The sequence below is a fragment of the Balaenoptera musculus genome, chromosome 6 (genome assembly GCF_009873245.2).
Source record: "Balaenoptera musculus isolate JJ_BM4_2016_0621 chromosome 6, mBalMus1.pri.v3, whole genome shotgun sequence".
Taxonomy (NCBI): domain Eukaryota; kingdom Metazoa; phylum Chordata; class Mammalia; order Artiodactyla; family Balaenopteridae; genus Balaenoptera; species Balaenoptera musculus.
The window spans coordinates 109,929,018-109,942,454 of NC_045790.1; the positions used below are offsets into that span (position 1 = coordinate 109,929,018).

At 52.7% G+C, this 13,437-nt stretch overlaps 1 protein-coding gene across 1 annotated transcript in view; it reads left to right on the forward strand.

Annotated features, from left to right (window-relative positions):
• Positions 1 to 13,011, forward strand: part of PRRX2 (paired related homeobox 2) — a 48,895-nt gene extending 35,884 nt beyond the window's left edge. The window contains exons 2-4 of the mRNA XM_036854220.1: positions 9,297 to 9,484; positions 10,111 to 10,289; positions 11,278 to 13,011. Coding sequence (XP_036710115.1) covers positions 9,297 to 9,484; positions 10,111 to 10,289; positions 11,278 to 11,413 — 503 coding nt within the window. The 3' untranslated portion in view covers positions 11,414 to 13,011. The remainder of the gene's footprint in view (positions 1 to 9,296; positions 9,485 to 10,110; positions 10,290 to 11,277) is intronic.
• Positions 13,012 to 13,437: the final 426 nt, after the last annotated feature.

Here is a 13,437-nt window from a genome sequence, read left to right on the forward strand (position 1 = left end):
CCCTCCACTGAGGTCTCTTGGGGCGGGTCCAGTGGCCCGATGGAAGTGTGTGCAGCATGCCATGTCCTTAGTGCATGTACGGAAGAGGTTCTAGACCCCAGAGAGACCCAGATGCATTGCAGCTGCCTCCAGGACCCTGCTGAGGATTCGAGAGGACATGCAGGGGCCTCCCCCGGCCTCCTCCAGACTCCAGGGTTACCCCAAGCCTGCAGAGGCCTCCTCATGGGCTGGGCTAGGGCTGGGAGGGGGTGGGGGGCGCAGCAGTCCCAGGATGAGGCGGCCCACGACCCTGGGTTCTTACATGCTGTCTGAGGCCTGTGAGATCATAGGGACGTGGATAGGGCCCCAGGGGACCTCTCTGACTCCCTGGGCCCCGCTGTGTCTTCCTTCCTCACCTTCCTTCCTGAGATATTTTCTCCTTCTCTAGACTGGTAGCTCTAAAAATGTATCAGCACCTTGGGTTTTTGTTCAAAATGAGTGAGGTGAAACATCCTTGGAGGGGCAGCTGGACAGTGGGTGTTGGTGGCTGACTCCCCTCCCCCACTGCCCCAAGCCCCTCCCTCCTGCCCTGTGACACATGCTGTCATGACTCAGCCCTGGCCAGGTCTCTATGGCTCCATAAGGAAGAACCTGGACCCTGGAGACAGCCCGGGACCGGGGCAGACTCTGAAGTCTTCCCACGCTCTTCCAGGGCCTCCTCATTTGTCTGTTCATCTCTTCATTCATTCACTCACTCAACACTCACCAAATATTTGTGGAGAGCTTACCCTGAGCCAGGCCCTGTGACAGGTCCCAGAGAGACAGAAAACAGTAAGTTCCAGTCCCTGCCAGACAAATGACCCTACATATACGCTGCAACGTGACAGGGCTATGATGGGGGGTCTGGGATGGCTTCCTGGAGGAAGCGGCATTCTGGGGAGACCTGAAGGTGAGCCAGGGAGGCAGAGAGAAGTCGGAAGCCCACGAACGGAGCGGGCAGAGGTCCGCAGGGGAGAGGATGTGCATGTCCAATGTAAATCCTGACCTCAGGGAGGCTGCGAACCTGGGACAGCAGCACTGAGACCACCCCAGCCCCCCTGACCTGCCACTGCCCACCCAGGGGGCCTGAGGGGCCCCATCCAGTGGACAGAGCCCGAAAACCCTCAAGACAAAGGCCCCATCCTTCTGTCATGTTCACCGTCAGTTTGTCCAGGGCTGGGCTGGAGGCTGGGGCTATCTCCTCCCTCGGTTCTCCCTGCCAAGTGGCTACCAGGGGAGAAAAGAAAGGACCTGGGGTTGGCAGGGGGAGGACTGTCACTCTCTGTGTGACCCTGGGTCGGTCCTAGCCCCTCTCTGGGCCTCTCTCCCTCTTCCCTCTGTGAAACAGAGACATCCCTGCCTCCCATCTTGAGGTTGCTGGGGGCCTCCAGGGAGGTGATGCTGGGAAGTCCGCCTGTGTGATCTCACCCCCCTTTGTGCCTTAGCCCTGGTCCCTGTGTGTCCTGGACTGAGGCCGGCCTGTCCAAACATGAAAGCAGCTCTTAGCTCCTTATTTGAGATTCTGGCTGGGGCGGAGCTGGCCTCCTGGGGAAGCCCCCGGAAGCCCAGGCGCCCTTTTCCAGACGGCTGCAGGCTGCATGCGTCTTCCCCTTCCTCCTCCCTTCTGTCCATCCTTCCTTTCTTCCTTCCAATGTGGGTGACGCACTTGGTGCCAGGCCTGACCCTGGCTCTGCCCTCACAGGTCTCACATGCCCCACCCCCTCGAAGCTACCCCACCCTGCATGCTGTTGACAGCCACCCTGCCCTGTGTGCCGGGGGCTCCAGCACAGACCCCAGCTCTAGAGATGCTCCTGTTGCCTTCAGCCCCCCTCTTCTTGGCTGACCCATTCACCCTAAGCCCCTGGAGAGACCCCCAGAATCCCCCTGCATGAAGACCTGGGGGTACTCTTAGGGCCGGCCGCCCATGCCAAACTGGTTAAAAGCCTAGGCTCCGTGCCAATCCGCAGGTTTAAAAGTCCCAGCTCCAGCCTTGACTGGCCACATGGATTTGGCAGGTTGCTTAACCCCGTGCCTCAGTTTCCTCATCCGTAAAATCAGGCTAAGAGCACGCAGGTCTGATGGTTGTGAGGGTTCAATGAGGTGATTCCTGTTACTTCTGTTTCTCAGCGAAATTCCTGAGGCTGGGACAGAATAAAGGCTTCATCCACCGCCACGCTGCTGGTGCGCCAGGGCCAGCCTGAGGTCCTAAACCAGGAGGACCCCCGGCTCCTTAACCGCCTGTACTGCCTCTCACTTCCTATCCGAGGAGGTGAGATTCTCCCCCAAGTCTCTCCTGGTGGCATTTGAGCCAGGGATGCCGCCTCGCAGCAACTAGGGACACCGTTTCCAGAATTCCTGTCTGAGCCCTTCTCCCAGGGGTTTTTCAAAGGAACCCAAGTCTCTACCAAGAGACCTGGGTGTTTGGGGGGGGGCAGCCTCTCTGTGCCCCCCACCTCCACTTCCTTCCTCAGACTTTTCTGGCTGTAAATATTTCTGCAGCTTCGAAGCTCCTTTGACCAAGGCCCAGTGTTAATTTGTTAAATCCACGTCAAGGTCCTGGGGACGCGTTGTTTATTTTTGTGAACGTGTTGGCAGAGATCACATTTGGGGTGGGGGGAGGCTGCTTATTCGGTCAGAATAAATGCTAATTAATAAAAGTTATTTATTTGGGTTGGAGCTTGCCGTGGCCCCAGGGTCAGGCACAAACTGACTATTTGAAGCAAAAACAAACAGAGAGTGTCTCTCAACAGCTTGAGAAAGGCAGAAACGAAGAGGCTGGATTTATTTGTCTTAGGAAGAATTTGCAGTTAATTCCCTCCAGACTATTTAGACCCTTAAATTACAGGGAATAAGAAAAACCATGGGTGCACGGGAAGGAGCCAGGAACACTTGATCATTTGGCCGAGAGCAGAGTTTTTAAATGTCTTTGGCCTGAAGTCAGCCAAATAAATTGTATGTGTGAAATAATTTAATGGCAGAAAACTGAGCACCAGTCACTTCTTTTTCATTGTAATGTAATAAGAGAGAGACAGCATGGCTGGCCTCCCCTATGTGAGGCTGTTTTTCTCTTCCCTCATCCCGCCCCTCACAATAGCCCCTAAACAGCCCACGTAAATGGAGGTGGTTTCAGGCTTTATTTTCAATCCCAGAGGAAAGCAGAACTTTTATTACGGAACAAAAGGAAACTTTGGGCACAGCCCTGACTTGCAGAACTTTTATTACGGAACAAAAGGAAACTTTGGGCACAGCCCTGACGGAGCTGGCCCCAGTACTTGCTGGCCTGAGGCTTCAAGAGTATTTATTTTCCAAATGCTTTAAGCTCAAGCGTGGAACCCCCAGAGGACACACGCCTACCACAATCCACTTCTCAGGGGGTGATTCAGGAACTCATGGTAACGAATATCCAGCACATCTGCTGGGAAACAGAGTCCAGCCCGAGAGCCCTGGCTGAGTCCAAAGCTGTGGGTTCGAATCCTGGGTCACCTCCAAGAGGCTGTGTGAATCTTCCTGAACCTCGGCTGCCTCTCCTCAGCCTCTGCCCACAGCAGGGACTGGAGCCATCTTTCTACTGTGGGCGGGGCGGAGGGAGAAAGATCTTTGTCTTCAGGCGGGAAGAGGGTTGCACACAAGGAAGAAAGCCAGGAGCAGCGAGCATTTATCAAGCGATTACTATGCTCTTGGCACTGAGTTCAATTCAGCTCCTCCAGGAACTCTGTGTGACCTCGGGCAAGCCGCTGTCCCTCAAGGCTCCCAGAGGTGAGGTCTTCCTCCCGGGGGGCTATAGGATGGAGACTCGGGGACCTTTCCGCACCAGTGAGATGACATGATCCACGGTGTCTCCCAGAGCTGGGGCAGAGAGTGTGACAGACCCCCGCATCACCTTCCCTGGGAACCGCGGGAGGCGACCCCCTCGGAGACAGGCTCACAGCCCAGGCCGCCTGAACCTTCCTTCCCACAGACACGGATTCCAGTCCCCGCTGTGTGATCTTGGGTGAACCTCTCAGAGCCTCAGTTTCCCAGTGTGTGAAATGGGGTAATGCCTCATAGGGCAGATGCCAGGATTCAGTGGATGGAAACGGACAGAGCGCTTGGCATCCCTCCTGCCCAAGCCAACTTTTGTTGAGCGCATCCCATCATAGCTGCCTTGATGGGAACCCCCGGGGAGATGTGACTCCAGACCAGTGGAGACCAGCTGGTATCAGGGGTGGTGAGAGCCTGGGGTTGTTGGGAGGGGTGTTAAGCGCCCTTGTGTGAGGGTTTCAGCTCCAAGGCACCACGCAGTTTGGCCAAAGAGGGGAGTTGTTTCTTCCGGCGCCCACTTGGAGGGGGCTGAGGCTGCAAAATGATTTTCATTTCAACACCCTCAGTTTTGAATTGCTAAATTTCCTGAAAAATTCTCCTTTTTTGGCAGAAATGCCTCCTGCGTTGGGTTTGTGCCCAAGAAGCGTTGCCTGAAGGGGGGCGGAAATCAGCTCGCGATGGCTGGTGTTCCAGAAGCTTCCGTCCGCTCTCGGGCTCTTGATCCCACAGGTTTTCAGCGCTCAGCCCTTGTTATTTCAGGTTAAGGTTTCTTCCAGCTCAAGGGGGTGGGGAGCGGGGGGTGGAGAGCCATTCACTGGCACCAGACATTCTCATCCATCTTCACCTTTTCTTGGAGGAAAGGGGTGAGGAGTGAAGACTGAAGCGGGTCCAGGAGAAGAGGCCAGCTCGCCCGGGGCCGCTCCGTGTTCCCTGCCATTGCCTACCCCACCCCCAGATGTGTCCCACGTTTGCAGTGCTTCCCAAAGGGGAAAAGTACTGGACCTCAACTCCTGGTCCTCCCTCCAAACCAGGGCCTCTCTCTCTCAGCTCTATGGACACGGTGAACCAGAGAATTCCCTGATGCGGGGCCTTACTCGGCAGCATCCCCAGCCTCTGCCTCGATCCCAGGAGCTCCCCCTCTCCCAGTCCTGACCATCAGAAACGTCTCCGGACAGATGTCCCCTGGAGGCTAAATTGCCCTCTGTTGAGAACCACTGGTCCAAACCAAGTAAGGTCATCTTTTTCCAGGCATCCTGCCTGATTCCTGCCTGACAACCCCCGACCCTACCCCCGATGCAATTACTTACCAGGCTCATGGAACAATTTAGCCTCCGATCAAATCAGCTGGTTGCTCAAGAATCAGTAAACCCTGCTAACCTGGGAGCTCATTCAAAAGCCAGGATTGAGTGGTATCCATGGCTGGGCCTGGAATGTTCTAGATGCTCAGCTGAACAACTTCTCAGCATCGTGTGAAGAACATAGCATGTATAAAGGGAATGTGTAACTGGGGAAGCAAAAAAACAAGGTGTGGCCCCAAATCCAAAAGGTTGACAATGCATTCTGTTGGCCCAACTGTGGGCAAAACTGACCTTCCTATCCACCGCTGCTGGGAAGCGTTATGGGGGATTTGGCCACATCTAGCATTTTACTCACTGGCCAAGCAATCCCACTTCTAGGAATCTGTCCCAAATATTCGCTGGCAAAAACAGAAAATCATGTTTGCACGAGGTTATTAATTGTGGCATTCTTTAATTGCAAAAGATTGGAAACACACTACGTGCCCATCCACAGGGCTCCGGTTTTAGTTAACTAAACCACGGTACATTCGCACAACCGAGTGGTACAGAGCTGTGAGAAGGTACATGCAGGACTTCTCTGCACTGGATGGAGGAATCCCTGGGATGTATTGCTCAGTGGGAAAAAAGGGAGATGCGCAACAGTACATGGTCTGCTATCTTTCAGTAGAAGAGGGGGAGAAAATATTATACTTGAAAAAAATATTTGCAAAAAGCAATGCTGGGGACTTCCCTCGTGGTCCAGTGGGTAAGACTCCGCGCTCCCAATGCTGGGGGCCTGGGTTCGATCCCTGGTCTGGGAACTAGATCCCGCATGCATGCCACAACGAAGAGTCCACATGCTGCAACCTAGAAGTCCACATGCCATAATCAAAGATCCCACATGCAGTAGCTAAGACCTGGCACAGCCAATATAAATAATAAATAAATAAATAAATAAAATATATTTTTTTTAAAAAGCAGTGCTGGAAGGATAGAGCAAAGACTAATTTAAAAATTGTTCTGATATGTGGAGGGAGGGAACAAGAGGGAAAATATAATATGGAAATTAATGCAAATAAAGAGGGCTGGGTTTGTTGGGCCGGGTGGAGTGATCTCTGGAGCCAATTAAATAGGAAGAGGCAAGCTTCAGTTTTGGGACTTCCCTGGTGGTCTAGTGGGTAAGAATGCAAGCTCTCAGTGCAGGGGGCCTGGGTTCAATCCCTGGTCAGGGAACTAGATGCCGCATGCACGCCCCAACTAAGACCTGGTGCAGCCTAAATAAATAAATAAATAATTTTAAAAAAAAGGAGAGAGACAAGTTGCAGCACCAGTGTGTTCAGCGTGATCTCATGCTTGTAAGTTTTTTTAAATGCACGTTTGTAATTTTGTAAATCTTGGGGAGCAGAGTCGGGAGAAAGGAATAGTTTGTTTTACTTTGTGCCTTTCTGTGTTGGTTGAATCTGTTACTGCAACAAGCAGTGACATTATTTGGTTATTAAAATATACTTTTTTTTTCCTTACATGAAATCTCCAGATTTTTTAAAAATTAAATTTAATATTTATTTATGTTTCTCTCTTACTTTTGAATTTTGAGGTAAAGTTTGCATACAATAGTGTAGAAATCTTAAGTGGACCCTTCACTGAGGTTTTTTTTTTTTTCTTTTGTTGTTGTTTTCTTTTTTTTTTATACAGCAGGTTCTTATTAGTTATCTATTTTATACATATTAGTGTATATATGTCAATCCCAATCTCCCAATTCATCCCACCACCCCCCGCCCCACTTTCCCCCCTTGGTGTCCATACGTTTGTTCTCTACATCTGTGTCTCAATTTCTGTCCTGCCAACCGGTTCATCTGTACCATTTTTCTAGGTTCCACATATATGTGTTAATATACAATATTTGTTTTTCTCTTTCTGACTTACTTCACTCTGTATAACAGTCTCTAGGTCCATCCACGTCTCTACAAATGACCCAATTTAGTTCTTTTTATGGCTGAGTAATATTCCATTGTATATATGTACCACATCTTCTTTATCCATTCATCTGTCAATGGACATTTAGGTTGCTTCCATCACCTGGCTGTCGTAAATAGTGCTGCAATGAACATTGGGGTGCATGTGTCTTTCTGAATTATGGTTTTCTCTGGGTATATGCCCAGTAGTGGGGTTGCTGGGTCATATGGTAATTTTATTTTTAGTTTTTTAAGGAACCTCCATATTTTTTCCATAGTGTATCAATTTACATTCCCACCAACAGTGCAAGAGGGTTCCCTTTTCTCCACACCCTCTCCAGCCTTTGTTGTTTGTAGATTTTCTAATGATGCCCATTCTAACTGGTGTGAGGTGATACCTCATTGTAGTTTTGATTTGCATTTCTCTAATAATTAGTGATGTTGAGCAGCTTTTCATGTGCCTCTTGGTCATCTGTATGTCTTCTTTGGAGAGATGCCTGTTAGGTCTTCTGCCCATTTTTTGATTGGGTTTTTTGTTTTTTTAATATTGAGCTGCATGAGCTGTTTATATACTTTGGAGATTAATCCTTTGTCCCTTGATTCATTTGCAAATATTTTCTCCCATTCAGAAACAACAAACAAGTCTTTTCTTCTTGTTTGTAGTTTCCTTTGCTTTGCAAAAGCTTTTAAGTTTCATTAGGTCCCATTTGTTTATTTTTGTTTTTATTTCCATTACTCTAGGAGGTGGATCAAAAAAGATCTTGCTGTGATTTATGTTAAAGAGTGTGCTTCCTATGTTTTCCTCTAAGAGTTTTATAGTGTCGGGTCTTACATTTAGGTCTTTAATACATTTTGAGTTTATTTTTTGTAAGGTGTTAGGGAGTGTTCTAATTTCATTCTTTTACACGTAGCTGTCCAGTTTTCCCATCACCACTTATTGAAGAGACTGTCGTTTCTCCATATCCTTGCCTCCTTTGTCATAGATTAGTTGACCATAGGTAAGTGGGTTTATCTCTGGGCTTTCTATACTGTTCCATTGATCTGTTGATCTATATTTCTGTTTTTGTGCCAGTACCATATTGTCTTGATTATTGTAGCTTTGTAGTATAACCTGAAGTCAGGGAGTCTGATTCCTCCAGCTCTGTTTTTTTCCCTCAAGACTGCTTTGGCTATTCGGGGTCTTTTGTGTCTCCATACAAATTTTAAGGATCCAGATTTTTTTAATGTTTGATTAAAATTTTTTTTTTTTTTAAGTATAGTTGATTTACAATGTTGTGTTAATTTCTGGTGCACAGCAAAGTGATTCAGTTAAATATATATATTCGTTTTCATAGTCTTTTCCATTATGGTTTATTACAAGATATTGAATATAGTTCCCTGTGCTATATAGTAAGACCTTGCTATTTATCCATAAAATATACATTTTTTATTAAGGTACACCGGACCCTGAACCAGACAGGGCTGGTTCTAAGTGCTGCGTGAGTGCAGTGGAGGAGAGGGGATTCCATATGGACTCAGGTGGTCAGGGAGGGCTCCCTGGAGGAGTGAACAATGAGCTGGGCCCTGCAGGAGGAAGGGTCAGCAGTTCAGCCCTTGGGTAAAATTGAAATGTGGAAATAGTAGCTGAACATCCCCCCTCCCTTCTCCCTCTGTAAATGGGGTGTGAAGAGCACCTGTCTATAGGATTCCTGTGAGCATCCAATGATCTGTGGGTGCCTGCAGTGGACCCTTGGAACTGTGACTCTCACTGCTCTTTTTTAATATATTAATATAATTCAACAACAAATACCCATGGAGGGTTTACCATGCCCCAGAGCCTGAGCTAGGAGCCAAGGACACGTAGATGTCTCCAGCAGCCCGCCCCCCACCCCAACCAGGTCAGTTGTCCCTCATGGTGGTGGGTGCTTGTCCCCAGGCTCCACAGGATGGGGACCTGGCTGCTTTTGTTCACCATTATATCCCCAGGGCCCTAGCCTTGTGCCTGCCACCTAGTAGGTGCTCAGTAAATGTGTTGCAGAATGGATGGATGGATGGATGAAGGAATGAATGAAGGAGTGAATTAAAGGGAGGTGCTGCTGCTCTCGGGCTGCACCATCCATCAGCAGAGGGAGACACGGGTAAAAGGCTCAGAGCACATTGCTGAGCTGGCGCCTGAGTCGTGACCGTCTCGGCACCTCCGGGCTGGGGGCGCTGCGGGCACCCACCGCGCGCTGTCCGCCGCCCCGCTGACCCTCGGGCCCCTCCGCAGGTGAGTGTCCCAGCCCCGGGCGCGGCGGCGCCGCCAAGCGGAAGAAGAAGCAGCGGCGGAACCGCACCACGTTCAACAGCAGCCAGCTGCAGGCGCTGGAGCGCGTGTTCGAGCGCACGCACTACCCCGACGCCTTCGTGCGGGAGGAGCTCGCCCGGCGCGTCAACCTCAGCGAGGCGCGTGTCCAGGTGAGTGCTTCCCTTCCGTGGGCCCCCCGGGGGAGCGTGCAGCCACCACTCACCCGGGATAAGGAGTTGCCAAGGTGAGGTGTTTAAGAGCAGGACCATCTGAGGCCAGGAGGGCTGAGGTTCAAATCCAAGCCCTGCCACTGACCAGCTGTGTGACCTTGAGCAAGTTACTCAGCCTCTCTGTGCCTTAGGTGCCTCCCTGTAAAATGAAGATCACGTGGGTCTGTTTTATAGGGTTCTTACGGGAATGAAAGAAGTTGATATCTTTGTAGCTTAGAGCAGTGCCTGGCACATGGGGTTTGGATAAATAAAAGTCGTTTTAAAGTGTTCAGTGCTTGTTCCGTGCCAGCCCTGAGCTGAGTGCCCAGCATGCACCTCTCTCATTACAACCTCACAGCAGCTAAATGCTCATCTATTCATTCTTTCTTTCATCCACTTGCACATTCTCCAACACATACTTACCCGGCGGCAGGCACCATTTATCACCCCCATTTTACAGATGAGAAAATTGAGGCTCAGAGAGGTGAAGCTGCCAGTGCAGGGTGGGTGGCAGAGCAGGCACACACTGGGTCCGAAAGGACTTGGGTCCCCTCGGCAGCCCGCTCACCCCTCCTTCCCGCCCCCAGGTCTGGTTTCAGAACCGCCGGGCCAAGTTCCGCCGAAATGAGCGGGCCATGCTGGCCAACCGCTCAGCCTCACTGCTCAAGTCCTACAGCCAGGAAGCCGCCATTGAGCAGCCCGTGGCTCCCCGGCCCACTGCCCTGAGCCCCGATTATCTCTCCTGGACGGCCTCGTCCCCCTACAGGTGAGAGCGGGAACCCTTTTGGGTCGCAAGCAGCCAGGGGACCCCGTGGGGTGTTTTAGGGCCCAGACTCCTTTGAGGATCTGAAGAGAGCTGGGAAAGGTGCCCAGGTGCCCCGTGGACCTGGGGTGCACCAAGGGGTGTGTGGGCAAGCGTGTGAGCGTGTGGAGGGGCGAGAAAATGAGGCCTGTTTGGAAGGAGTGGAGAACCCACATCATCCTGAGGAAGCTGAAAACCTGCAGATTTCTAGGCTGGCACGAGCGGCCCAGCACCCTTCGTCAACCATCCCGGAGAGAGGCCGGGGGGCCGAGGGAGTGGTTCCCTGTCCCAGGGGCCTGGCTGGGACCCAGAGTCAAAGTCTGGGGCAGTTTTGTCCCGGTCAAAGCTGGGGAAGGGTGGCAGGGCAGGAAGGGAGAGGGAGGAGGGTGCTGGCGAGTTGGGTTTCTGCACCCCACAGCTCCAGGGAGTGCCATCCACCCCTTAGTCTGTGCGAGCAGCTCTGCTGGAGCCATGGTCTCATGAGAGGCAAGAGCCAGTGGGTCGTGGGATCTGAGTCCTAGTGATGCCCACGCTAGCCTCACAGCTCTCCCAGCTCCCTCCCTGCCCTGCTCTTACCTGGGGCAGGAGAACCTCCAAGAGACCTCCTTCCATACAGGTGTGCGTTCATCCCAGCCCCATCCTGCTGTGTGCCAGGCCCAGGGCAGACGCTAGGGGTGAACAGGACTCAGGTCCTGCTCTCAGGAAGCTCCTGGTCCAGCGAGGAAGGACCACAAGCCTACGGGGCCGCTCCATGTCCCAGGGCTGACTGTGGGCACTTCTGCCTCTTCCCCCCAGTCTTGTAGCCCCAGGGGAAGGCTTCCCAGCCGAGTGAGCTGAGGAGGGGAGGCAGGAGGACCAGAGGCTGGGGTCCAAGACTGGCCGCCAGAGGTGGCCAGCCCCCGGCGGTCTGCCAGCCACAGCAATATGTCCTTGTGTCTTATGTCGCCCCCAGCACGGTGCCGCCGTACAGCCCAGGAGGCTCAGGCCCTGCGACCCCGGGGGTCAACATGGCCAACAGCATCGCCAGCCTCCGTCTCAAGGCCAAGGAGTTCAGCCTGCATCATAGCCAGGTGCCCACGGTGAACTGACAGCCAGCCCCACCAGGACCCCGCTGCCTCCCTGGTCTCACGACAGCAGAAAAGAGGGCAGACACACAGGAAGGTGACCTTCTCCTGTCCCCTGTCTCCAGAACAGGCTGGGTGGGCTCTCCTGGCCCCTCTCTTCAGTCCGGACTTCTGGGCCCAAGAGGCTGCTGAGATGCCCAGAGCCTGGCTCAGCCCCTCATCCACGGCCGCTGGAGACTGCGGCCCCTGACCCTTGGAGGTGTTGGGCTGGAAGGCTAGAGCAGCGGCTCACCAAGGACCTCACTTACTTTGTGTATTAAAGCCAAAAAGCTGTTGTCTTTAAGAAATAAAAAAAAAAAATTTTAAGCCCCAAAAGATTGCGGGAGGGTGGACAAGGGCAGCAAACCGATGACGGGACGGCCTTTTGGGGCCTGCTGCCCTCATCTGTGTGCCTCTTTCTGCAGGAAGTCCTCCATCACCCTGTAGAGCCCCAGGGGTGGGGAGCGGGGTAGGAAGACAGAGACCTGCCCTGGAACCCCTGACACCCGGGTGTTTGGGAGAAACCCTGATGTGTGACCCTGGCCAGGACCCGAACCCTCTCTGTGCAGGGAGTGTCTCCCCTGCCCTATGGCAGGAGCAGAGGATGTGTGGAGGCAGACGCTAGAATTAAATCCCTTGCTGTTGGGCATGCAGAAGCTGGGGGTCCCCTGGGCATTTGACTGTGGGGGACCCGGGCAGATGGCCCAGAATGTCGGGGTGCAGAGTGGAGGTCCCAGGTGGGCTCACAGGACAGACGGGTGGTCCTAACAGACAGGGCCACCAGAGACCTTCTTCCAAGTCCTCCAACCTACCGTTTCAGAGATGGTCACTGGGGGTGACAGAGGACACATGTGCCACCAGGCACTGACATCACTTATGAGGAGTCTGCAGAAAAATGGGGGGTGAGGGGAATGGTCTGAAGCCAGCCCTCTCCACCTGGCCCCATGCCACGCCTCCTGATGGGCACACCCTCCAGGGAAGTTAAGAGATCATTTCTGGGAATTCCCTGGTGATCCATCCGGTGGTTAGGACTCGCTGCTTTCACTGCCAGGGCCCGGATTCCACCCCTGGTCGGGGAACTAAGATCCCAAAAGCCATGCGGCCGGAAAAAATAAAATAAAATAAAGCGATCATTTCTGCAACCAGCCCCCAGGAAGTGAGACAACGCTTCCCGACCCCCAGAGGGCGCAAAGATGCTCAGCCTCTCCAGAGAGGCGGCCCTCACAGTGACACAGCCATCACACCTCTGGACTCCATGGATGGACCCCGTTTCTCTAGTCTGCCCCACCCACACCACATCGAAGCCCCCCAAAGGGCCAGTGTCCCCCCCCTACCAGCCACAGGTTGCATCTTCTAGGTGACCTTGAATAGGTCAAAGCCACCTGACAATCCTAACACGAGGGATGGTCCCCATTTTTGTTTTAGAAGGTGTAACTAACCCCTGAGTGAGGTGAGGACCCTCCCCATCTCCCCCAATTTACCCCCAGAGATTCTTCCCCATCCTTCATCGGGAATTCCACCATGAAAACACGGTTCTGGGCTTCCCTGGTGGTGCAGTGGTTAAGAATCCGCCCACCAACGCAGGGGACACGGGTTCGAGCCCAGCTCCGAGAAGATCCCACGTGCCGCGGAGCAACTAAGCCCGTGTGCCACAACTACTGAGCATGTGCTCTAGAGCCTGCGAGCCACAACTACTGAGCCCGTGTGCTGCAACTTCTGAAGCCCGCGCACCTAGAGCCTGTGCCCCGCAACAAGAGAAGCCACCGCAATGAGAAGCTCGCGCACCGCAATGAAGAGTAGCCCCGGCTCGCCGCAACTAGAGAAAGCCCGCGCGCAGCAAAGAAGACCCAATGCAGCCAATAAACAAATAAATAAATAAGAAAACAAAACAAACAAACAAAAAAGAAAACACGGTTCTTGTGGGGTGAGCTTTGTCCCCTTCAGATGGGCCAACAGGCCCTGGGGACCATCGCCGTGTGACTTCCCTGTGGCTGGGCAGTTGGGACTCT